The 25972-nt window shown below is 38.2% G+C and overlaps 4 protein-coding genes across 4 annotated transcripts; 2 read left to right on the forward strand and 2 right to left on the reverse strand.

The window, feature by feature from the left end:
• Positions 1–1073: 1073 nt before the first annotated feature.
• On the reverse strand, positions 1074–7742 carry LOC126785396 (cleavage stimulating factor 64). The gene is made up of 10 exons (XM_050511075.1): positions 7491–7742; positions 7286–7364; positions 6745–6919; positions 5941–5974; positions 5594–5838; positions 5425–5502; positions 4546–4581; positions 3938–4465; positions 3221–3493; positions 1074–1727 (listed from the first exon to the last, which is right to left on the reverse strand). The coding sequence occupies exons 1-10, from the start codon at positions 7522–7524 to the stop codon at positions 1584–1586; spliced, it is 1626 nt and encodes a 541-aa protein (XP_050367032.1). The 5' UTR covers positions 7525–7742; the 3' UTR covers positions 1074–1583.
• Positions 7743–9286: 1544 nt separating this feature from the next.
• LOC126785393 (NAC domain-containing protein 17-like) lies at positions 9287–12558 on the reverse strand. Its single transcript, XM_050511072.1, has 6 exons — positions 12510–12558; positions 12152–12368; positions 11334–11611; positions 10878–11240; positions 10112–10718; positions 9287–9896 (listed from the first exon to the last, which is right to left on the reverse strand). The coding sequence occupies exons 2-6, from the start codon at positions 12339–12341 to the stop codon at positions 9541–9543; spliced, it is 1794 nt and encodes a 597-aa protein (XP_050367029.1). The 5' UTR covers positions 12342–12368; positions 12510–12558; the 3' UTR covers positions 9287–9540.
• A 3964-nt stretch (positions 12559–16522) lies between these two features.
• LOC126785406 (very-long-chain aldehyde decarbonylase GL1-9-like) lies at positions 16523–20663 on the forward strand. The gene is made up of 3 exons (XM_050511085.1): positions 16523–16635; positions 16811–17152; positions 19726–20663. The coding sequence occupies exons 2-3, from the start codon at positions 16922–16924 to the stop codon at positions 20275–20277; spliced, it is 783 nt and encodes a 260-aa protein (XP_050367042.1). The 5' UTR covers positions 16523–16635; positions 16811–16921; the 3' UTR covers positions 20278–20663.
• A 1622-nt stretch (positions 20664–22285) lies between these two features.
• LOC126783947 (uncharacterized) lies at positions 22286–25635 on the forward strand. Its single transcript, XM_050509473.1, has 4 exons — positions 22286–22495; positions 22591–22711; positions 24931–25099; positions 25181–25635. The coding sequence occupies exons 1-4, from the start codon at positions 22286–22288 to the stop codon at positions 25395–25397; spliced, it is 717 nt and encodes a 238-aa protein (XP_050365430.1). The 3' UTR covers positions 25398–25635.
• The last annotated feature ends 337 nt before the right edge of the window (positions 25636–25972 follow it).

The following is a 25972-nucleotide window of genomic DNA, read 5'->3' on the forward strand; positions in this document are numbered from 1 at the left end:
CTAACCACAGCTACAAGCCATAAACTCTCTAGCTCTAAATAGACAAACAATGTCATCCAGCAGAGCATCAGAAACCAGCATAGCTCTAAATAGACAAACAATGTCATCCAGCAGAGCATCATAAACCAGCATAGGAGGGTCATGTAAGATACATAGTCCTCTATCGTTAGAGGTACTATGCTTAGTAAGGATATCAGCTACCATATTCCTCTCTCTATAGACATGCTTCACATTAATAAAGTCAAAATCACACATCAAGTTTCTGCAGTTCATTATCAAGGTCCCAAGGGGATGCAGATCAATATTATCATATTGAAAAAAAATTGATAAGCACTAAAGAATCAGACTCAACTTCCAATCTTAAAATCTTTAAGCTACGAGCTAGGTGTAGACCATGGAACAAGCCTCAAGCCTCAGCTTGCAGGACCTCTCCAGTCCCAATGTTCACCATGAACCACCCTGCCATCAGCCAACCTCATCCCTAAGCACACCCCCTGCTCCAATATTTCCATTATTCATCCTGTAGCCATCAACATTCAGTTTAACATTTCCAACAGCTGGTTTAATCCAATATAGCATCTCCACATGTTTAGGCAAGTTTGTACCAAACTTAGCATTAATTTTAGCTCATTCATCGGCATAACTAAACACAACTTCAGAATTATTAAAATGATACTTGTGATGTTTGAAAACCTTACACCATACCCTACATTCTAAAACCATATACCCTAAACCCTAAACTCAAAATCCGAAATGTTAATAACCTAATTCAAAATCATAAATACTCATAAGGGGATTTTACAAATAATAGAAATGTCAAATTATAATCTTAATGTAATAAATCCACGTGTTAAAATATAACAGGTGAGAAGAATCACTGGACATTGCCACGTATACGTGGTTCTTCAGAAGGATTGAATTTTTTTTATTTTTAGTAGCCCCAGAGGGTGTTCCCCTGGTTAGTGAGCATGAATTTGAGTTCAAATCCTATAATGCTTGGTCATCTGGGAGTACATGACCGCAACATACAAACAACCACAGAAACTGGAAATTAATAAAGAAAATATTTATCGTTGCAGACTAGAGAAGTGTGTGCCAAGTAAAAAGGTCTCATACATTACAAGGAAGATTTGGGAACCTATCAATCCCTCATTATTCTGAAACATGGAAATAAACATACATAATTCAACCAATCTGGACAAGCTGAAACCAACGACAACACAACAAATGAAGCAAAGTATCGTCTTTCTTTCATCTATACCTCAGGCCATACAATGAAGCTTGTCAAGTGCTACGACAGGAAATAAACAAAATTTTCCTATACTAACTAATTCACCGACTACACTGAAACAAGCTTGTATACACTACATGAATCAGACCTCATGCTCTGCAGATTCCTTTGATCTGACTCTTATGTGATACTAATGTTACAAGCAATCAAATTTGATTGAATAGATAGCAGAGTTTTTTTTTTCTTCCTTTGGTACAAGAATAATACGCTATTTGTTGTAGAAAGCTAGAGTTAGTGCCTCCAAATGCAACAAATAGCTGGCATTAAATTAGCGGGTTTATGACCCAGTCTGCTAAGATTGCTGCATCTGCCGAAACCTCTGCTGCAGCTTAATGACTTCTTCTCGCTGTTCCGGTGGCAACAAGTTCAATTTTTCAGGTGGTAGGCTCAGAACTTGTTGCAACAAAGCAGAGTCTACCTCAGGTGGAATCTGAGGCTAAGAGTAGAAAAGGCAATGTTAATATTTTGCAATCTTCAGGTCCAATGTGAAAGAGTTTAACTAGTATCCACTGTCCAGAGGGACAAAGACCTTTCCAAGCAAGAAGGTTTGAAGAAAAAAAACAAACAAACATGTGCGCTCATTTGCAAGAAATGAAGACAAAACTTGCATGCATATGATAAGACATACCAAAACAGTAACGGCATACAAAAGAGAAACGGTAATTTATCAATACTAGAACAAGTTTCACTCCCAAGTACCAGAATGTGTATACATTGTTACTGGGTAATGACCAGTAACATGCCAAACCCCTAGGCGGTTTTGAATTATTAAATATTTATTTATTTTTATACATATATTTAAACTATTTTAATGATTAAAAAATATATAATGATGTTTAATATTAATTTTAAAAATACTTAAAATAGTGTAAATTCACATAACTTAAGTACAAAGTCTATAAAAAATTAAAAATATTTGAAGAAAAGATAAATAATGAAACAAATGCAATAATACTAAATATCAATTTATTTCTTAACTTATTCAGTATCGGACTCAAACTTAATATTCATATTTCTTTCCTCTTCTTCTGTTGATGAGATTCAGTTTTCAAAAAATAGACAAAGAGTGAGAGCTGCGGCCTCTTTTAGTTTTTTTTTAATGTCAAATGATGGTTGACCGACTAGGACTGAATAGAGCCAATTAGACCGCCTAGGACTGAATATGGCCGCCTAAGGCCGCTTAAAACTGAATAGGACCGCCTAGGACCGCCAATGACTGAATATGGCCGCCTAGGACCGCCTAGAACCGCCTGGGCGGCCGCCTAATTCACAAAACGCCACAGATGGCCGCCGAGGCAAAAAGCGTGGTGGTGTGTGACCTCCTAGCGCCTAGGCGCCGCCTAGACCGTTTTTTAGAACATTGCCTCCACATCTTACTTGCCTATTAATCCTATAAATTCCAAGCTAACATAGACCCATAATTATAAGCCAATGCACAGTCCATTCTGCTCCAGTCTACAAAAGTTCAAATAATTCAGTACTTTCACGGGTTCCTTTATCATTCTTTAAACTTGGCCATTGACTCACTATATCACTTCTAAATTCCTACAAATCTATATATTAAGAATAACACGATCCAAAAAATATTAGTTTTCTTCACCAATTGGCTACTGAATCACAATATTAAAAGTCACTCAATAAAAAAAAACCATGTATATAGCTTTATCACGTGATTGAAACCACAAGTCGGGGCCACATTTAATGCTTTAAATCTCATGTTGGCTATAGTAAACTTAACATCTCTACCCACTGATATTTAACTTTTTGGTTGGAATAATTAGATTCAATTGTGCTAGCATTTCCATAGCTATTCACAACAACTACAATCCCAGTGTCTGTGAACTTTCCCATTTTGAAAAATACCTATCAAAGGCAGTAAAATAAACTAGAATTTAAATCAATAATAAAATCCAACAACAGAGGCACTACCTCAGAAATTTGTTTCTCAGAGTGGACACCTTCTGATCTGTGAACAGACTTTCCAGGCAACAATCCTGCTCCAAAAGCATTGGGCAATGCAGATTCATTGGCACTTGAAACAATGATACCCCCTGCTAACAAAGGAGTGCTCCGTCCATCGTCTAACTTCATTAGTTTTGAAGGGCGAGAAACTGATTCTGAAGAACCAGCGACCACTCGAGAAGGTCTATCAGCATCTTTGTTAATCGACTCTAAGACACCCACAGATAATGAGGTACCAGGCTGTAGCAAATAAATTATCAGGTAAGAGTCATATTACCAAGAGAACAAGCAAGTTAACTAAAACATCTATAGTCTGAGGAAGGGTAGTTTATGTCACACCATGATGCCATAAATCTGTTGATAATCCCAAATTAACTCCTCATCATTATAATGTAAGGGACTTTACAAGTTGTAAGTAAGGAAATATGAGCCCACAAGAAAACATAAATTATGTAAATTGTCCCTTCCTTTTGACCAAAGTAAACCATGCAAGATGAGTAGGGGGGAGGATTAACTTTTCTCCAAAGTGGAGAACAAAAAAAATGATTAAAAAAAACCATCAAAACAAAGAAAAAAAAAATTCAAACAGAGTATATGATTTTCCCGATTTATATACAACACAACTCTCATTCTTTTTTTTTCTTTTTGCCTACAAATGGGACAAGCACTAGAAAAAGTTGGCACCTGATATATGGCATCAGACAAAGGACGGGAAAAAGGAGAGTGCTGTAGAGTAGCATTTTGATGAACCATCTGAGCATTATGGCCCAAATGTGAAGGCCCGACCTGACCAGGGTGTTGTAACAACGAAGGTTGCATTTTCTGGCTTGATATGGAAGGTTTGGCAACCTGAGCTTGTGGTCGAATGGACAAACTGCTTGAGGACTGCGGGTGAATAGGAGGAAGTGCTGAAATTCCAGCCTGCCCTAGCAGTGTGGCGTGTTGCATAACATTGTGGTTTGCATGTTGTGGAAGCTGCATGCGGGGCTGCATGTTTTGTTGTCGGGGTAAAGAAAACTGGCTATGAACCAATAAATTCTGAGGCCCAGCTGAAAAAGAGCCATCTTGCATTTTGGGCATCAACCCAGACTGCAACCTATTTTCAGGAGGGGCTAAATCAGCAATATTTGGAATAGCAGGTAATGGAATCTGTTGGCCATAACTGAATAGAGGTTGTGAGGACTGGCCAGAAGCTTGCCTGACATTCTGCAACTGTAAAAGGGAAGCCAATAGGTTACACACGTGTAAAAGCACTGATAAACAATGATATGACATCAAGTACAGAAACAAACCATTTGTGGGGTCACCATTCCAAGCATTATTTGTGCCTGAAAGAGAAATTCAGTTTTTCTTTCAGATACCAATAAATAGGATATATACACAGAACAAGGGCACAACTTAAACAGATTATTGATCTTTTAACCCTAGATGTACCAGACATGTATGCTTCTATAACTCGGGGGGATACAGTATCATGGTAACAAGCAACTCTACTTCTAAATAAAACTCAATACGTGGAGATGTAGTTACCTTTTGAATTCCATGCAGAAGCTTATGATGATTCAGGCAAAGAATTGAATTGTAAACACATTGGACATCATTATTAACAAAATGTTTTGAACATGACTTCAATATTTATACGTTCCTCCCCTGTCATCCCTCTAGGCAACATTACTGAGGGACTAGTCATCCCAACTACGTCTAATATAAAAAAAGTATAATTTTGATAGTTACTTCAGTCTCATTTAATGCAGTAAACATTTTATTCCCTGAAAAAGAGCTTAACCCTACCATATTATGTTTTCAGTTTTGTAAAAAAAAAAAAAGATCTTCACAATTGCTCTTTCGATGTGTCTTAGCTAGTAAAGACAATCCTACTATGACAATAACTTTGTATTCACACCACTTCATCGAGTTCAATAATAAAAAAGGCAAGAAGGGTATGAACAAGTAAGCAGACACAATTTAGGAACAAAATTGTGTTCAAAGCGCATTCAAGGGAAGATAATGGAATATTCCTAGAATAATGGAGTATCTTTCTCAAATAAAACTACAACTTAAGAATGCATGAAAACAACCACAATTCAAAGGACAAGTCGGCAGTATCAGAAGCGGGAAATACTACTATTCTGTTAAAACTTGCCACATAAGCAAATATAAATAGATGATACCTGAAATAGAGCTTTTGGCAACTGTGGCCTCGCTAGAAATAACTTATGAGCTAGTTCCTTGTTTTGTATAGCCATTCCCTAACATTGAGAAATTAAAAAAGATATTTTTTTATTAATATCAATATTGTAGCTTTTCGATTTAAGAAATAAGGTTCCCGTCTTTTCTCACCTTGACCTCCGAGATGATTTGAGTCAATTGACTCCTAGACATTTTAGCTAGATGGAGTGTCAAAGGATCATTGGCTAATGCAGACTGATTCTGCAAACTATTTTGATTTGACTGCAGAACAGCCTGAGGATCACCTAGAGCACCTGCCATAACGGCTGCAGCTGTTATTGCTATATGGAGACCAATTGGCTGATTATGAAGAGAATCACCATGAACCGCTGGGCCTCCAACTTGCTTTTGAGGATCTATGACATATCCATAAGAAAAGATACAATTTTAGGTTCTATTTAGAGTGAAATAATTACTGAGAATCACAAGGGGATAAAATTGTGAGGAAGTAAACTGACCAACACTTGCAGTCACTCCAGGCCCACCACGACCCTGCAAGAGAAGAATTAACTACTTCAACCTCACAACAAAACTCTACACCAAGCTATCAGACATGCAATTCTGGCATCAATACAACGATTCAAGATTACTTCAACCAAGGTCTTACTAAATTGGAACTATCAAGTTCCAGGTCATTGGTGCCATTCAATTGAGAAACAAGAAATTGCAAGAGAATGTCTAAATTGTTGTTGAAAAGAGGTCGCGAGGATAACAAAAAATGCAATAATTTTAGAAGGTACTAAAGATAACAGCGGTCTGAAGAACCTGTGAGTGGTTCATATACATGATCTCTTTCTTTAAACAGTGGTTCCACCAATTGATATGTTTCCCAACTAATCAAATTGAATTTCTTGATCTGTATCTTCAATTTTTGGAAACTTACAAGGTTCCACTGTCAAGCCCTGATCAATGAACTTACAAACCCTTCAATTTGTGTCCCATTAAATCTGGGTATTGTAGATATGCCTCATTAACACACCCCAAGCATTTTTTTTAAATTAACAATTTTGACGCACAAATAAGTATGACCAATCTGAGCATAAGAAACATTACAAAATATAAAATAAAACACATAGTCCACTAACTGGCATTCAGTTCCAGAGCATTTTATCAGAACAATATTAATCAGGACCTACCAAGCAACAGTAACATTAAAGCACAAGATTCTACCAGTTTGGTTATGACACTTACGATCAAAGAGTGTACACTAATTTAGAGAAGCGAGATAAACAGCACCGAAAAAGCTAAAAGTATCTAATCACCTGTTCACGATTTCTGTCCGTGCCCTTGTCATTTTCAGCAAAATCAACTCGTAATTGCCGGCCATTGATCTCGTACCCCTGAAGATTACGCCGAGCACTTAATGCTGTCTCTTCATCCTTATACTCACAAAATCCATAACCTTTTGGTTTCCCAGTCTCTCTATCAATAACTAACCTGAAACAAATACAAGACACCTAAATATCTACTTAGAAACCCTGACAGTGTCCTTTCCCAACCAAGGACTCTTCCACTCATCTCGATTTCCCAACAGATATGGTTTCATGCATATGAACATAACGTGGCTTGCGGGTTCAATTTTAAAAGAGCAGACTATCAGTCTAAGTATCACAGGGAGATGTTATCGACACATAAAACATAAGGACCTTTGGACACAAAACATAAGGGAATGACATCAAATTTAGGCGGCATTTCCTTTCTTCTAAAGGAAAAAAAACATACAGTAAATGTTCCATAAGTCAATGACACAATCCAAAAGTGAAATCTTAGGGTTCACATAATAGACTTGGATAACAGACTGACCTAAAGGATACAACAGGGCCAACCTCCTGGCAGATTTCTATGAGCTGTTCCTCGGTGGCATCATAAGGAATATTCCCAACTGCAATCCAACAAATTCAATCAGCAAAAAACCACCCAATTCAATTCTGCCAAAACCCTTGGCATTCAAACTGACCCCCACATATTCACGAAAAGTAAAAATCGAGCTGAGAACAAGGGGAGTTACCGAAAACGCAGCGGTGCTGAGAAGAGGAGGCCATGAAATGAATCAAGAGGAAGAGAAGAAGAAGGTGAAGCACTGCTTCATCTTCTTCCTCCTTACCGCCTCCCTATTTTCCCACCGTGGGAAAATTCTCGCCGACAAAATCTATAGAGAGCAGAAAACATGCGATTATGAGTCTGAAGAGTGCAAAGACTGAACCAACTGGAAGCTCTTCAGGACTCTCGATCTCGTGGAGGAAGGTTATGAATCTTATTAGTTTTTGTCTTTCTTGGGGGTCTTTGTAAGTTGTAACCAATAGATATATGAGTTAATTTCGCCGCTATATATACTTAAACTATTGCGGTAATGTCAATACAGTATCATAATTTTGAGTTGTACCAATATAGTACCCAAACTTATAATTCGCTATCAACGAATGGTCCGAGCCCAAAATTTCTGTTACGGCTTCGTTATCTCGGTCACGTGTCCCGCACGTGACCACACAAAAAAATTCAACATCGGTACCCAAACTCTTGTGGTAAGATCAATGTAGTACCCTAACTTTGAGTTGTACCAATGTAGTACCCAAACTCGTTTTTCTCTATCAACGAAGGGTCTGAAGCCAATTTCTATCACAACTCTATCTTCTGAGTCACGTGTCATAACTTCTTGTATTTTCTCCTTTTCTTATCATTCTCCTTCACTCTCACTCCTTCCACACTGTATTTTTGAGCTCAGATTTCGAGACAAAACAACACTACGGGTTGTGTTTCTTCCAAACTCTTCAATCACGATGACAACTTCTCCCGGCTCGGCAGCTCCGCCTTGAGCCACAACATCATCTCCCTCACATCCTCCACCTACGACATTCTCTCCCTCCTCCACCTACGACATTCGAGTCGTGTAAAGCGGTGCAATCGGCGATCGAGAATCTCAGAGTGAAGGTCTACGATCATGACGTGTCGATGGATCGGGGGTTCCAAAGAGAGGTGGAGGAGCTCGAAGATGGTGTTGGTGGTGAAGGAGAAGGCGGTGGGGATGAGAGGAGGTGGAGCTCCTCGATGTCACACTGTGGTGGTGAGGTGTCCGGAGCATAATGAGAATGGGTTGGTGTTTTGCTCAATTTGTATGTTGTTTCTTAATTCTATATATTTATTGTAAGAGTTTCTTATTTAGGGCCGTAGAACCCACATAGAGTTATTTAGGTAAATACTCTTTTTATTTTGATCCATAAGACGAAACCGTGACGTAAATTGGCCTCAAACCCCTCATTGATAGCGAAAAACGAGTTTGCGTACTACATTGGTACAACTCAGAGTTTGGGTACTACATTGACCTTGCCACAAGAGTTTGGGTACCGCTGTTGAATTTTTTGTACCAGAGTTTGGGTACTACATTGACCTTGTCACAAGAGTTTGGGTACCGCTGTTGAATTTTTTTTTGCGGTCACAAGCAGAACACGGATTGAGATAACGGAGCCGTAACGGAAATTGGACTCAGACCCTTCGTTGATAGAATTACAAATTTGGGTACTACATTGGTACAACTCAGAGTTGGAGTACTACATTGACCAATGAACAATAATTTGGGTACCGATAGTGAACTTTTTTCTACACATATACGTTCTACAGTAAAAGTAGTTTTTGACGAATAACATCACTAATCGAGTATGAAGTTTTTCTTCTTTATTTCTTGAAATGGATGAGGCCCTTAATGTGTAGGTTCCTCCATCAAATTACCGATATCCCTATTAATTTCACAACCGTCTTTAAAAAAAAATATCTCGAATAATCACACAACTCTATGAACCATAACTCATCTAAACAATTATTGTCCATGTTGTTACTCAAATTGGCCATAGGGTTCCTCACATTGTCCATGTTTTTTTAACAATAGAGCTTGTCAAGATTTTTCTATATACAAAAGAAGAGGAATAGAGCAAAAAATCACCCTTTACAATCAAATATCATATAGATAATCAGCATCCTATAGTTTCATTGATAATGAAAATCAACTTCTCTAAGGAAAGCATGTAGCAACAAAACTTCCCTTTTCTTCTCTTCCATTTATTAACTCATGAGGAGATGCATCTCCCCCATTGCCTGAGAGATGCCATCACAACCCAAAAAATAGCACATAGTGCCACAAGAACTGGAAGGAAGAAGAATCCCCTCTTTCGGGATCCCCTGACAGTTTCTGCTGCAGGGACATTGGCGGTCCTCGCCATTATTTTCATCCTGCTAAAGCTAGACATCCGTTCAAAGGCCCGACTCACCAGGGCATTCTCCGATGCAGATGCAGGAGTAGTAGGTATAGACTCAACAAAAGCCCATAGGGCAGAAGAAAACTGACTAGCAACACCGGCAGCTTCATTGCCACTTTGATTCTGATTTTCTTGTGGAGGATGACTTGACGATTCTTGTACCACACCTAAAAAAAATACCAGATAGGAACTGCCTATATTAGTTACTACTTATATGATCCATACGATTTCTCTGTCATATTACAATATCTTACAAAAGTAGAAGTTAGTCTTGAAAAGCCTGAAAGCACGCAATTATAAATCAGAGGAAGTGCTCTTGAAGTTGAATGCACTTAATTAAAGTGGTGCAATAGGATGGACAATTCTCCGATGTTATATATACCTGAGGTGAAATTAAGTCCAGGCCCCTGGTTTGATTCTGCAGATGTATAGAAGTCTCGCATTTCATTCTGCACCCATAGCTGATTGTTAATCTGAGATAGATCTTGATTCAGCTGATGGTTGATCTGAATTGGAAGTGCTGGTTGTATCTGGTAATCAAATTGATTTACAATATTAGCCTCCATTGAATTCATGAATTGATGAGAAACATTTCCTTGTTCAATGGACCCCATGCCATCGAAAAACACGGACGCATCCTGGTACAAGTCAAATCCATCCAGCTCATCAAACTGCAGATTACCCCCAGGATTCCCACTGTTTGAAATAGTAGGTTCCGGACCCAAGAGATCATCCATCTCCAGGAAATCCTCTTCAGGTAGCATGGGAGTGAAAGACTGCACTGGATGAACGTCAGAAGCAGATGGTTCACATGCCTTGTACAGTTGCCTCTGTGAAGTAGCTGATTGTGTGAAGCCAAAGCTTGCATATGCATTGCCCTCGATGCCCTGCAGATCATTTGGATCAAACGTTGTACTCGATTGAGGACACTTAACTTCACTAGAGTACAGATCCACCACAGTACTTTGTGTTTCTTCTTCACTAATAACCTGCAAAAAGGATTTCAAGGATCAATTATACGTTATCTAAGCCAAATAAAGCGTACATGCAAGGGCACAAACATGCCCAAAAAGTTAAGGCTTCGTGTTTCTTATTGGTGCAAGCAACTCCAAGCAACAAAGAGACTAGTGAGTAAAGGAGTTACCAACCTGAGATAAGGTTTGAACATGATCATTGATTCGTGGCGTGTCAAGTACAGCGTCATCAGCAATCTGTTTCAAGAACTCTTCCAAGTCGTCAAGTGTAGAATGGGGTTCGCTGTTAGTGTTAGCATAACCATTAGCAGTAATCTGTCCGACTTGCTTCAACGGAATTTCTCCAGTAGGTTTTACATTATTATCAACAATGACCTCTGCAAATTGCTCAACTGAGATTTCCCTATTGGCAGAGCTATTTATTATCGGACATTCATCATCAGCCCAATCTTCTTCTCTAAATGGCGCTCCATATTGCTCACCATTTTTAGGACCAGGCCCACTTTTCTTGAAAACTTTGTAAAGAGCATAATATTCCTGAAAGAAAGGAGAAATACAAAATTAATTTTAGCAATACAAAAAGGTGTTGAAGAGCATAAACGAGAAAAACAAAACAGCTGAACTTGATACCTGTACATTCTGGCATCTCTTCAACTCCTCCTCATCCAAGGTATACTCATGCATCACCCAGTCAGTGCGCTCCCCAGTAGGTGCACGGCCTTTATAGAAAACTAAGGTCTTCTTCAGTCCAACTGACCGGTTATAACAAGCAATGTTGCGATGTTTTCCAGTCGCCTTCCAATATCCATGTCTGGTTGCCCTGTTGGACCTTCCACCATTAGGGTACTTCCGATCTCTCGGACTGAAAAAGAACCATTGCCTATCTCCAGTTTTCAATAACGACAACCCTGCATGTCATCAAAACATTCACTAGTTAGGATCTTAAATTCAAATGAACAACTACTGTGAACCAATACAAATGATCATTCAAACACATCCCACCTCAACCCAAATCCATTTAACAAACTTCTGATGTCAAACAACAAACACAGACAGCAAAAAACCAAGAGAGCTAGCTGCAGTTAAACTAAGCAAAGAACAGAATTTCAAACTATCAACGTATCCAATTTATGCTAGTTAACTGGCACGCATAACATCATCAAATACATATATTCTGAGTGTGAGTGTGGATGAATATGTACAGTACATAAAGTCTGGTACTTGGATAAGAAGCAGTCCTATGTATCATATCTTTGGATCATTCAAAGCATCCATAAAATAACACCAAAACTGAATTTATAACAGATCTTAATATCGAACGAAACCCATTGCACAACCAAAGAACTGATTCTGGGTTCAAGCATCGTAACATCACATTGTGAGAGAAGTCATTCATGACAATGAAATCAAACCAAACCATATGAGCATAATCGAGAAAGAAGAAATACCAGGGAGCTCCTCGGGGTCCCACTTGTAGACGTCAGTGACGGCGATGACGTTAAGCTTGAGCCTCTTCTTACAGATCTTGCGCTTGAGATAGTAGAGGACTAGTTCCTCGTCGGTCGGGTGGAACCGAAACCCGGGCTGCCAGAAGTTCCCGTCGCAGAAGGCCGACGCCAGGTCGTCTTCCGACACCATCCCCGATCCCCCCAAAAAATGAAAACCCTAGAAAAACAAAAATCAAAATTGAGGGCCAAACTTTATCTGGGATTGTAAATTGGATAACACAGAGAGAGAGAGAGAGAGAGAGAGAGAGAGAGAGAGAGAAGAGGAGGAGGGTTTTTGGATTAGAGGAGAAAAGTCTACGTGAGAAGGAGAGAGGGGAAGGGTGGAAGCGTAGTCAAACAAGGATAAAGGGAGAGGGGGTGAAGCTTCCTGGAAGATATGCGGTGACGAGGACTTAATATATACGCAGAGGGCCAAGTTAACTCTGAAGCGTGGGGGTTAGGTAACCTGGGAGGGTTTTAGGTGTGAACCCCTTGCTTGTTTACTATGGTCTGCAACCTTTTCTGATTGGGTGCTTCATCCTATGAAAATGGCTTATTCACCAAATATTCATCTTTTCTACAATGTGAATATAAAGTCTATATCTAGATTCTACAATACTAGTCCTAAATCCTCTGAATATAGACACACAAAAAAACAAAAATGTTTTTTTTTTACATTTTCAAACACAAAGGAAAAGAAAAAAAATTAGAATTTTACCACACATCGTCTAATCATCACCAGAAGAATAAAGAGTTTGCCATCAACTACGACCTCATCGGCAAAAAGGTGATCTCACTGACCGACCCACAAATTGCTCAGTGATTGATTGACCCATAGTCTCACACTGACCAAATTTCTAATGACGTCTCTAGTCGAAAACTCACTTCACTATAAAGTAAAAGACGAAAGTTACTGTTTAACAAATTTATTTATTTTTTTTATTATTGTTCACCTTCGCACCACTGGTTTACAAAAATACAAAAATCACAATATATTACAAAATTAACACTTCAAACAAATTGAGATTTTCTCAACTCCCCGACACTAGTTCCAAAATTGATGCGACGCGTGAGCATCTCACAATAGATCCTGTAAAATCACTACAAGAATTAACCTTTTTAGTCACAAAAATTTAGGTGACAAACCTCAAAGTCCTGACTAATTTTAGAGATTTGTCACAAAATTTTTGATTTCGTGACTCATACTTTGATGATTTGGAATACCAATGTGGGAAATATTTTGTGACGGAGAGGCTATTGTTAGTGTCGAAACTATTTGACACTCAATAGAACGCGGGAGAGAAAAGAACACAAATAATTTTGGGGTCTTTGGAGTGAAATTTTTCGCCATGGGATTCATTAAAAAATAAATAAATTTAAGTCTCTCTCCTTCTTTGAGATCTGCGCATACACACAAATATAAGGAGTTCCACCACCACTGTCACCCATTTTGCATCTTAATGAATCAAAGATATACATTAAGTAGGCATGAGCTTAATTTAGTAACGGTTTACAACTATCTTTCTCTAGGTTCCTATATGTTATTCTTTGTGAACATATTTTAGTTGTCTTGCTGCTATTAGTTATGTTACTGCATGTGCCTAATAAAAATGTTTTGATCCATTATTTCCTGTGATTATATTTCCTAATCTATTCTTGTGTTGACTAAGTTATGGTAGAAATACTTATTATATAATAGGATTCAACATCGATAGAAATTGGATAAAAAATCTGAACAAGTTAAGTGATGAGTACAAGCGCGGTGTTCAGTCTTTTCTTGAAGTTGCAAGCAAGCATGTGAATGCCAATGGGAAAACAAAATGTTCTTGCATCAAGTGCATAAACCATGATAGTCAAACCATACCAGTTGTGAAAATACATTCGAGGAACTATGGGATATCTACGAGTTACGACATTTGGACATCTCATGGAGAAACGAGACGACATCAAGCACATAAGTTTTCTCCTCATGTGGTTGAAGAGGTTGCTCAAGCTAATGATGTTATCCATGATATTTTGAATGATGCATTCCCACCCATTGACATGGATGAAAGGGAACCTGAGGATGAGATACAAGGAGGCAATGAAGATGTTATAGATTGTTATGACCAACCAAAATCACGATTACAAACAAAGTATATATAACAGTATAATTGAATCAAAACAAACAACAATGAAATCGAGATTGGAAAAACACTAACTTGATTCAGATAGAGGCCTGCTTTGCAGTGACCTAAGACAGAAATTCGTCCCCACTTGTGCTGCAGTTTCGGACGTCTATCTTGATGATACAACTATCTGGTACAAGTTCTTGCACAAGAACTTGTCCCTGACGAATTTACTTTGTGTTTCAGAGAAATCGATTTGGGGAGGAAGAAGAAGAGATGAACGTCTGATGGAAAACAACGACACAATGTCGTCTTTATATAAAGACAAATTCGAACAGGTAAAACTGTTCAAAATGTTGTAACTGTTGGTAACAGTTATTACCTTTGGTTTTATCCGAAAAAAATAATAAAAATTAATAAAATTATTAATTCAAAAATTATAATCAGATTTAATTTCCAGAGCCCCAAGGCCCATCTATGACTCTATATAAATATATATTATTTTCTATTAGAAATCCAACAGAAAGCCCATTAAGCCCACTCTAGGCTATTCCACTCATTCACTTGCTCACATGGGTGTTTGTTTATAAACAACCAAGCAAGTAGCTCTTCTTCAATGTGGGATTCTATCCCACACTAAGTTCCAACATAGATGATCATGGGTCTCCTGGAATGAGGGTTGATGGAGTATGCAATGTTCGTTACTTAATCACATTGGACCCTGGAGCTTATAGCTCGTCTTATTCCTTAACCGCCCAACCCACTAAGACGACGGGGTCAATAACAATCATACAATATTCTAAAAACATCAAACCATGTAAATTATATTTAAAACACGTTCCCTCATAAATCAAACATGATACCACCCAACGCTCGATGGGTAACCCGTCATCTCCTTTCTAAACCTCTATCGGGAGTCTACTAATACATTCCCTCTCTTCTAGCGACTCAGTAACATCGATACCGCTGCCGGTTCATCCCCTCTCTTTTGATTCCATACTCTCACTACATTGCCGGTTCATCACCTCTCTTCCAGTTCTATCGGTTCATCCCATCTTTTCTCGGTCTCACCCACTAACCTCAAAGGATCCGCCGTAAACCCCATAACATAATTCCAAGTCTCACTCGTAAACAAATATACAACCATAATGCTAGAACCGACACAATAACCCATAACAACTATTTCATCAACACTCAAACCTTAGTCGGGCTGCCTACATACATTTTTGAAAATGAATCAAGCCATTTGTAGTTCAACCTTCCATCAGGCCAATATCACAAACGCATCATCACGACCAACACACATAATCAATAACAAAACATTCATCCATTTATCCATGAATTCCCTACACCGAGAGGTTTATTTTGAACCCAAAAACTCGGCCATATTCCGGCGCCATGTGGCACCGCCACTGCCTACAGCCTCCGATCATCACCAAATTTCATCAACACAATATACTCGCCATTGCTAACAACTTTCTAGTTCACTACTAAGGCCAAATCTGAGTCTAAACACCTCAATCGATTACAAATAGAAAAGCCCCAAATATGGCTTGTATATTTTGAGCAGAGTATTGTAGTCTTATTGGCCAACGTACGTCTTTTCAATCACATATAACATCTTTCTGGTATTAGATAAAATTAATCATTGTATCAGTTTATATGCAATTCAAAAATAAATAAATAAATAATTTCGGAACATGAACGATATATTTTTTTCAATATCCCCGATATATCTCTAATATATCCGATATCTTAATTTTTTTTAAAAATGATATATCTATTAATACCGATATTTTAAACCTTGAATAAGCGTCACAATATCTCTGATATATTGTGTTACGACCAGTTTGTTAAGAGACAACTGGAATAATTTCAGAATTGAATAACCGAAAAACAACAAACTTAGCCCATGATATGTTGTGCTTACGACCAGTTTGTTATGAGACAACTGGAATAATTTTCATTTATTATCTTTTTCGAACAAGTGGTCAGAATTGAATAACCGAAAAACAACAAACTTAGCCCATCGAAAACAAGAAACGAGTGTCCTACCAGAAAATCAAAATTTGGATCCTGGCAGCGGGTAAACCCCCTCTTGGCCTCTTCCACTGCTTCTGCTTCATCCAGTGAAATCTACGTGTCATTGAAAACAAACTGTACAGAAAAGGAAACTAAACAAAGGAGACATTAATTTTCTTGTCTCCCAAACTAGATCACCCTTTTTTATGTGTTTATATCTTTCGGAATCTCACAACCTGTCAAAGGAGAAAGTGTTTTCCCCATTGCTGCTGCGCCAAACAGGGTCTTAGATCTGAATGAGAGCCCACATTCTCTGTAAGTTCATCTCTTCAGTTATTTCTGAACTTCATTTCTTTTCATTTCTGGGTTCTGTTTGGTTTCTTAGGAATTTTAGAGAGATCATTTGTGCATCTATGAAAAGTCTGCTGCTTTGAGTGAGATTGCAACGAAAGTTCAGGGTTTTATTTGATTTTCTTCATTGTGTTTTCAGGGTTCAGAGAATGTGCTTTCGGGTTCTAGATCTTGAGAGCTGTAAATACATTTGAGTTGTTTGGTACTAAAATCTATATGCTATAATTCCACTTTGAGATTTTGAAAAAAGATGGTATTTTGGGAAGGGTATGTGAGTGATGAGGCAATGGGGACCTTTGCACCGATTGTGGTGTACTGGTTGTATGCCGGGTTTTACCAGCTGCTGCCGCCGTTGGATAGATACCGATTGCATACTCGAAGAGAGGAGGATGAGAAGAACTCGGTGCCCCTTCCCTCTGTCGTAAAGGGAGTTCTGCTTCAACAGCTTGCTCAGGCCACTGTGGCACAGGGGCTATTTGTGGTTAGTTTACTTCAACTCCACTCTTTTCACTTTTGTTGAATGTTCTTCATTTTTGTGCCCACTTTGTGTATATGACATGTATAATGTTTCATCTGAGGTTAGTGCATATGATGTATATAATGTTGCATTTGTATTAGGGTGACTGTCTGGACATCAATATTATGCATTGCAGCCTTTGTGAGAAATGGCCTTAATAAGCTGTTAGTTGTTCAGTTTAACTTAGGTGAATTCTATAAGATGGAATATAAGAAGGTTTAGTAAGCTATGAAAGAGCGGTTCTTCAATTTTTGTACTACATCTGTTGTATGTGACCATAGTGTGATTGATGCATCATACATGTGGAATTCATTAGTTGATATAGGAAATTAGCTTTAGCATATAGAAATGGACAGAGGGACAAGGTGCAGAATCTTGGTGATGATATGGGTCAATTGGATGGAGAGGAATATAAAAAACTTTGAGGATTTTAGAGAGGTAGAGTGGTGATATTGTCATGGCCAGTAAATGGTTTCCGGTTCTTTCTTATGCAGATCTGTTTTTCAGTTGCCCTCTTCAGTTGCCTTTAGGGACTTAGGGATGGAAGTCAGTCATTAATTTTTGGATTTCTGTTAGTATAGGTGGTTGTGCAGCTATGTTCAATCAATTTTACTCTATTTCATGTTAGTTTGTACCAGTTGTATTATGTGCATATTTTTCCAGTTCTGTAAATTAGTAAGAGTCCTTACTCAAAAGGATTTAGTAGAAAGGATCACCTAATTCTGAGTGGATGCCAGATTGAACCATATTGTACGTTAACACAAAGGGATAATCACCTATTTGTGCCTTTTGTTTTATCCAGTGGTTTCAATTTATCCCATTTTCCCCATGTGTTTGTCTCAGCAAATTGTTGTTCTTACTGTCAATATGGTCTTAAACCCCTTTAGCTAGTTTGGTCCCATTGTTTTACCCCTTGAGCCCTTTCTATCCATCTGGTGTACAATTTAACACCAAATTGAATAAAGGGATCATTTTCACTACCCACGTTTACTACAGGCACCATTAAGTGTAAAAAGTACGAGATTATGAGTCTCTCATATACATTTAAAGTGATAGTACTCTTGATGATAGTTTATGCAGACTTGGTAGGTCTTATTGGTTATCACAGAGCTTTACAACATTATCGTAAAATGATGAAGTATTTTTACTTTAGCGAGCTTCAAGGTTGTAATATATGGTGCCTTATCTCTTTTCAAGTTGATGTGCCTATACTGTGTAGGCTTCTCAGACATTTAGTTGATTTGCTACTTTGTAAGATACCATAAAGTGCTTGAAGCTTTTCAGAGAAAATCACTGTACTTTAGGCATTGCAATCTAATGTATTGGGTGTGTATGGAAATCTTCAATGACATATGATGGGTTGGATATACATGTTTTAATATAAATTAGGTTACATCTTAATGCAGAAGAGTAAGGTTTCTGTATAGTTTGTTGTTCTGAAGTCACAGTTTGATTTCTCAACAATGAAAACAAGGATGAGACTTCAATAATTTCTACTGATGTAACTCATTGATGGACAGCAGAACTTCAGTAATTTCCTTTACTTTCTTCTTAACCCTTTTGATACATAAATTATACACAACTTCTGTCCTTATCTAAACAGATAAAGATCTGACAATAAGTTATGGATTAGAGTGTGTAGCCATGTTCTATAGGGTTAGGTCTTTGTAAAATGGCATTGCTTGTGACCTTGTGTAGTCAGACTTATTCTCATCTCGAAGGAACAATGACCTTCGTAATGCTTTACTTTATATAACTAGAGACATCAGGGGAGAGGGCTCAGGATCTGGGATGTGGTGTAAATGCTTTTAACTATTAGAGAATTTTTCATGCTTGATAAGGATTCATATTACTTTTTATTGCTTAGGATGAATTGGCATGTCTCGCTGACTTGCTTTGTTTATGTTAATTTAAAAGACTCTTCCTTGTTCTTTCGATATGTTCATAATCTTCTAATCTTGTAATCTGCTAATCTTCTTGATCTGAAAAATTCGACACTGTGGGTGATGGACTCCCTTTTCCACTGTTATGTTTCTTTACCTGTTTTGTTTCTTATATAGAGTATTAAAAATTGGTTTTGTAAATCCTCTTGTTTGTTTCTATGTTCAATGGCTGAATTGTAGCTTTACTTCAGGATGTGCTGTACAGTTTAACTTCTGTATGATTAGACAACGGGACAAGTCATTTAACTTGGACAATTGTACATTAGCCAATTCATTTTTTTTTTGTAATGATCTTAACCTTGTAAATACAAAATTAATTCCTTTCACAAAAGTAAGACACTCTAGGGTATTTTGTTCACCAAGATGATTCAAGGGAAAAATGGTCAGTACAATATCATTATTTGGTTGTAAGAAAGAAAAAAGGGAATGGCATTCAACCATGGCAATAACCTACCAGTATATTTTTATTTTGATACATTCTAGTCTCAGTTTCTGTTCATTAATGCAACCTAACATTAAACTAGGATGTCTGTGTTAGGTTTGATGGTCAGTTTAGCTATCTATATGACTAATGCTCGTGCAATTTTTCTGCAGTTGACCAAAGAGGCCAATATAGCTGGTATCACAATTCAGCCGTCCATCCTTGTCCAGATTGTGCAGATTGTTGTTGCAATGCTTGTCATGGACACGTGGCAATACTTTGTGCACCGCTACATGCATCAGAACAAGTTCTTGTATCGCCATGTTCACTCTCAGCACCACAGACTTGTTGTTCCCTATGCAATTGGAGCCCTTTATAACCACCCACTTGAGGGTCTTCTACTTGACACTTTTGGCGGGGCTCTCTCTTTTCTAGTCTCGGGAATGACTGCACGGACGGCTGTTATATTCTTCTGCTTTGCTGTGGTCAAAACAGTAGATGATCACTGTGGACTTTGGTTGCCTGGTAACATCTTCCACATTTTCTTCCAAAACAATACTGCGTATCATGATATTCATCATCAACTTCAAGGCTTGAAGTATAACTATTCTCAGCCATTCTTTCCCATATGGGATAAGATTTTTGGAACTTACATGCCTTACAGTCTTGTAAAGAGACCTGATGGGGGTTTTGAAGCGAAGGCAATGAAAGCAGCAAAAGACTAGTCGGAAGAAAACAGTACTAATCCTAGCTCACTTCACACATGAAGTTAATTTGCTGAGACTTGTCATTCAGAGGAATCTGAATTAGATCTGATACAATGAGGCTATGGTCTAGGCTCTAGCAGGAGGGTTTTGTCATCCGAGTTGGTTCCCTTTTCTGTTGTGGTAAAAAATTTATTTGATTGGTTGCATTAATCTTACCAATCTGTGCCTTGTGAATGTAAGTGTGTCTAATTTGTAGCATATTTGTTCATGATTATGTGACAGTTTTCAGGCATCGAACCTGTCGACATTGATGTACTTGGAGTTGTATGAGGGATTGAGGCATGAGATTTAGGTTCTGTTTGAAGCCAGTATCACGTTCACCACCACGGTGCAATGCCTATATATATATATATATATAAAATTAGGAATTACAATTCCAATTTCCAAACATTTATGATTTTGTTTTGAAAGGACAATCGAAGTATATTAGATGAAAAATAAAGAGTACATATGGTCGGAATAACATTGAAATAAAATAAAAGGGTAAGATGCACAAACATCTGAAATAAAAAAGATAACAAGATTCACAAAAGCATCTGAAATAAAAAAGATAACAAGATGCACATACACATCAAGAATGAAATGTAACCATGCGACCCGATGTTGCAAGACATCATTGCATTGCAATTGTCATGGAAGTGCAAATGTAGGAATTGTGATTGTAACCAAGGAGGTGAACACCCTGGAGAGTACAACATAAACACGGAATGCCCTCTTGGGCGAGGGCAATGAAATTGAACCATGTGAAATTGTTTAGATAAAATCTAAACAATCTCAATATCATAAACCCTAAAATGAAGCACCAAAAGTAACCGAGTAACCAAAATCATAGATCTGAGCTTCCAATCCAAAAAAAAAAAACCAAAATAGTCCATCTCGTCCTCTTGTATCCCAAATCTGAGCCTACTGGTGAGTAGGCGTCAAATACAAAAGGCCCACTCCTCCCAACCAAGCCCAAAGTAGCCCAAAACCTCGTTGGAAAACCCATATATGATATGGGCACCCAAGGAAGCACACCCATAGACTGTTCTCGAACTCCCGACGTCAATCCAAACTGTCGCTAATATAACTTGTACAACCTTTCCAATTTTCGTTTATGAGGAATACCGCCATCAACAATCTGCTCTGCCAATACGTCTTCCGGCATGCACCGCCAAATAGGATCGAGATCGGTGACAACAACCAAAGCTTGAATGACATTCCTCAAGTCTCGGATTGATCCAACAAGTCGAAATGTAGACCAAAGTATAGGCTTCCATGTACCTGGATCCCAAATTCGAAAGGACACATGCAATCCAACACTGCCAGTCATGATACTTTTGCAATGAGCCTTCAAACTTGGTGCCGGATCTACATCCCCACAAAACGATCGCACAAAGGACTAAAAAAAGGCCACTACAAAACCCTTGTTTAACAATGGGGATGCCCACTCTGGAAATTACAATTCTAGAAATTACGAATCATTGTTGGTTTTTTAAGAATTTACCTATAGAAATGTGGGGAAGTGCGATAATTCATGGTTTACCGAATATCAGAATATGAAAGAAGTATGACACTTGAAAGTTGAAAAAAGAGATTAAATGACGAGGCATACCAGTAAGGTTTGCTTTAAGAATATTCAGTTTACCATTGCTGGATAAAGTATATTAGTTTTTCACCATATAATCTAGTAACCAAACACAATTTAATACTAGCCTTCTTACCTACCTTTTTGGGCTGTATGAATTTGGTTTGGTAACTTTGACAAAAAAAAGTTATTATCTTTCTGTTTGATTATCCTTTACCAAATTGTCCGAGCAATATGTTGTTTTTTAATAAAATAGTTCTTTTAAATAAGGGTAATCGCGTAATATGGGGAATTTCCTTGGATAAAGAAATACACAAAGAGCAGCTGTGATATGTAATAGTAGAAAACAGAGACATTTAAGCGAGAGAGCTTATTAGCACAAATCCCACAAGGACCTCAATGAGCTTAGCACTCGTCCAAGGCTACTCTTCCTCCGACGAAGAAGAACAACCCCACAACGGCCTCCATTACCACATCTCATCCGACTCCGACGACGACGGCGAAGTCCTCGCCAAACCCGCAGCATCCTCCTCCGTCTACTACGAGCCGTCCCTCCCCATCTCCTCCAATGCCTCTACCCTCCCGTCCGCTTCCGACGTTTTCTCCGAGGTACCACTCCCTCTCTTTTTAGCTGCCGTGAATTTCAAAATTAGGTTTGAAAATTGAACCGTTTGGGTTTTGTTGTCTGTGACTGGTGTGTGGAGATCTCGGGACCGCCTGCTTTTCTGAACAAGTGCGTCCAAGTATACGCTCCCCAGCCAGTGATGCATGCTTCCCGCCACAACAAGCATCGCAGGGACAACAAGAAACACATGCCTCCTCCTGGTACTACCTCTATTTTCGAGCATTTGTGACTTCAATTACAATTTCTGTATCACGACTTAGAGGGATCATGTCTAGTGTAATCTTGTTGCGTGGAGCTAACAGACAATGTACAAACACGAGATATTCACACAGTCTCATCCGGGCGAATTCGTGTACCTTAGGCAGCGTCTTACCCTACCAAATTACAGAAGAATGCACAGATTGTGTTAGAATAACATGTACAAGAAACCTTCCCAGCAATGACCTTGTCTATCAGCCCAGGGCCGACGGGCGTACAAACAGTGTTAATCTCCCTCCTGTTGATAAAAGTCCTTCCAATCCTTTAAACTTTCCGCCAGCAGCTATCAGCCTCTATGTACCTTGTATATCTATTAGAGACAGCCTCAAATAATAATATAGTCTCATCCCCCTAACTCCCATCCTAGGGATTCAGTTAATCCTTCCATATTTTCTTCATAGTAACTCCCAGCTTTTGAGAATTTTCCCTCTGGTGGTTGTCAACCCAGAACATACTTAACAGGATTCCGTTACCCTTAAAACATTGGCAAACAAATGATCATCCTTGAGGAAAGTAAATAATGGTGGGTATCATCTGCCTAATGTAGATCAGAAATTTTCTGTTACTCCCCAAATCTATTTAAACTTACTGGTCTACAGTCTTCCAACTTGCATTGCACCTATGTATATTTATTTATTTAGTGTGCAGAACAAGCAAATGTAACTCTCATTAGTGATTGCATGTGCAACCAGTCTGCCAAAAAGTTCACTATAGACTTTGATCCAATCCCCCGGGGTATTTCCCGGATTCCCAACAATGTCATAAACTCCCACAAAAGAGCCTTCAGGATGACCCGGTGGTGCAAGATAGAGCAGGAGTGGGCTAGGAAGTGTAAAATATTTAAGAAATAGGCTATTTTAGAAGAAAGAGAAGGTTTTAGCTGCTGTATGTTTTGTGGAATCGGGGAATATAGCGCAAGGGGAGGGGGGGGGGGGGGAGGACCTGATAATGGGGTAGGAGAAGAAACACCAAGGTACTAAGAGCAAATGCACCCCAAAAGTCAGTAGGCAGGGGCAAAAGGAAGAGTCTGGCCTCCCAATTTTGTTCGTCACTTTTACATGCACCGCAGGAAGGCAAGTAGTGCCACTCATATTAAATAAAAAACTAATTAATTCTATTAATAAAAAGAGTGGATGCACGTGTAAGTCAATAAGGGGTTGTAGAGAGTACAACTGCCAATTTCAACATGGTCTTCAGCAGCAAGTCGGGCAAGTAGGGGGGCAAGTCTTGCCTTTCAGCTTGGTCGATCACAAAATTAGTTGGAAAATTCTAATATATGTTATACATCCCACATCCGACGGTTGATATTGTTTTATGAGTGGGGTTAGAAAAATAAAAACTGTTGTCAACTGTCGGATGTGGGATGTATAGCATACATTGATGTATAATAGATTAACTTGAATTAATTGGGTAAAAACGTTGCGGTGCATGAGAGATTTTTACTTTCTTGCCATACGGCATGGTCTTGGACGTCATATATGTCTGCGGTGCATTTTCTCTAAGTAACATGGGACCGGCAGAGTGACAACTTACTTATCTTAAGACTTAAATAGAGTCTCAAAACCACTAGATGCATAAATGAAGAGCAATAACTGAAATTGGCTCTTGATTTGTTAATTTATCGTATTAAGCTTCTAAAATTAACTATTTTGTCATCAATTTGTCATATCAAATTTTCACTTCTCCCTAACAAGTGATTTAATTTGAAAACCTAAATAAACAAATTGGTTAATCTTGAAAACCCTACGGTAGTAAATTTTACTTAAAGTTAGTATATTGACAAAATTAATGGCAAATTTTGTAAAACTAGGGTAGCATATTGGCTAATTATAAAAACCTAGGGTAGCAAATTGACACTAACGTGAATCCTAGGGTAGCAAATTGGCTATTAAGCCTTTAATTTATGGGGTCTACAGTCTGTGGATGCCCATATAATGCTTCTTCTCAGGTAATAACGATCTGATAGATGAAAAGTTGAAAACATATAACAGAATTTGGTTGCTGAGTTCCAATCATATCATGAAATTAATCATGCATATATTACTAGTACTTCAGTATAAATATCATTTGTAATAAGTGAGATGGTTTTTTGTGTGTTCTTTATGCACCCTTTCTTTCACCTAATTAGAAGAGATTCAGACTATTGTGTTATTATCTATAGGTGCAGTAGTGGAGTCCAAAGCTAATTTAGTAGGAATCCATGAACGAGTAAGAAGTGATCTTGATGGTAAACAACCTCGAACTTCAGCCGATACAAGCACAAATCAAGGAGGCAAGCGTGTGGCAACTGCAACAAATCCCAGTGCCGAGGATGCTGCAGCGCTTCTTAGGTACATGTTGCTTTCTCTTGAGCTCCCCTCCTAAAAACTTGAGCTTGTAATTTACTAATGTGAAATATTTCTCCTGAGTAGGATGTGTTTGCAATGTGGAATACCCAAGACCTACTCCAATGCACGCGGGATGGTCTGCCCAGCATGTGGTGATCGGCCTGTAGACGCAATCGATGACTCCAAGAAGAAGGGTTCTGCAATCAAAGATAAGGAAAAGAATAAGAGGATGAAAGGACAGTCATCTCATGCTACATGGAAAAGTGAAACTGAAATGCAGCTTCGACAGCAATTTGATTAGTAGGACTATCTCAGGTATTACCTGGAACGGAATAGCATATCCTTTCGTAGTTTTTATTGTTGTATCCAAGTAGCCACAATCAGTAGATAGTCTGCCAAAAGTGCATTGGGTGAATGTTATGTATGCTATGCTCCGGTATCGTTTCAAGATCTGTACTTCTCTTTATACCAATTACTAATAACTCTCCTGTTTCTAAGCTTGTGAAATGTCAAAACTGACTCGCTTCTTTAACTTTATCCCAGTAGAATGATCTTGTATTATTGAAATGGTCTGTTTTTCTATTTTCTTGGTCTGACATACTAAACGAATTCCTTTTAATTGATTTTTCTTTCCTTGGCAAAGAAAAAGAGAAAAAAAGATGGTCATATGTGGGTATAAAAACTGAACGTGAATATAATCTGCGAAGAGCTTACAAAGGCAAGAAACAAAATTATCCTCAAATTAATCATGTCTTGTCTGCTGCATTTCATGTCATTATCATGATTTTCTTATGTGAAAAAGAAGCCTCATGTTTTACCTCAGTCTCTACGAACATAAACTAGTTATACCATAGAGTTATTTTATTTTATCTTATC

This window comes from Argentina anserina, chromosome 2 (genome assembly GCF_933775445.1).
Source record: "Argentina anserina chromosome 2, drPotAnse1.1, whole genome shotgun sequence".
In the NCBI taxonomy this organism is placed as follows: Eukaryota; Viridiplantae; Streptophyta; class Magnoliopsida; order Rosales; family Rosaceae; genus Argentina; species Argentina anserina.

Bases quoted from the DNA above. Each gene is read 5' to 3' on its own strand.
- LOC126785393 (XM_050511072.1), bottom strand. From the start codon at position 12,341: ATGGTGTCGGAAGACGACCTGGCGTCGGCCTTCTGCGACGGGAACTTC. The intron at 11,612-12,151 runs GTATTTCTTCTT...GATGACATGCAG, and splicing joins GGACCCCGAGGAGCTCCCTG to GGTTGTCGTTATTGAAAACT. The intron at 11,241-11,333 runs GTATCAAGTTCA...CCTTTCTTTCAG, and splicing joins AGAGATGCCAGAATGTACAG to GAATATTATGCTCTTTACAA.
- LOC126785406 (XM_050511085.1), top strand. From the start codon at position 16,922: ATGGTATTTTGGGAAGGGTATGTGAGTGATGAGGCAATGGGGACCTTT. The intron at 17,153-19,725 runs GTTAGTTTACTT...ATTTTTCTGCAG, and splicing joins TGGCACAGGGGCTATTTGTG to TTGACCAAAGAGGCCAATAT.
- LOC126785396 (XM_050511075.1), bottom strand. From the start codon at position 7,524: ATGGCCTCCTCTTCTCAGCACCGCTGCGTTTTCG. The intron at 5,503-5,593 runs GTGAGAAAAGAC...TCTCAATGTTAG, and splicing joins AAATCATCTCGGAGGTCAAG to GGAATGGCTATACAAAACAA. The intron at 3,494-3,937 runs GTGCCAACTTTT...TATTTGCTACAG, and splicing joins TGTCTGATGCCATATATCAG to CCTGGTACCTCATTATCTGT.
- LOC126783947 (XM_050509473.1), top strand. From the start codon at position 22,286: ATGAGCTTAGCACTCGTCCAAGGCTACTCTTCCTCCGACGAAGAAGAA. The intron at 22,496-22,590 runs GTACCACTCCCT...TGGTGTGTGGAG, and splicing joins CTTCCGACGTTTTCTCCGAG to ATCTCGGGACCGCCTGCTTT. The intron at 25,100-25,180 runs GTACATGTTGCT...TCTCCTGAGTAG, and splicing joins GATGCTGCAGCGCTTCTTAG to GATGTGTTTGCAATGTGGAA.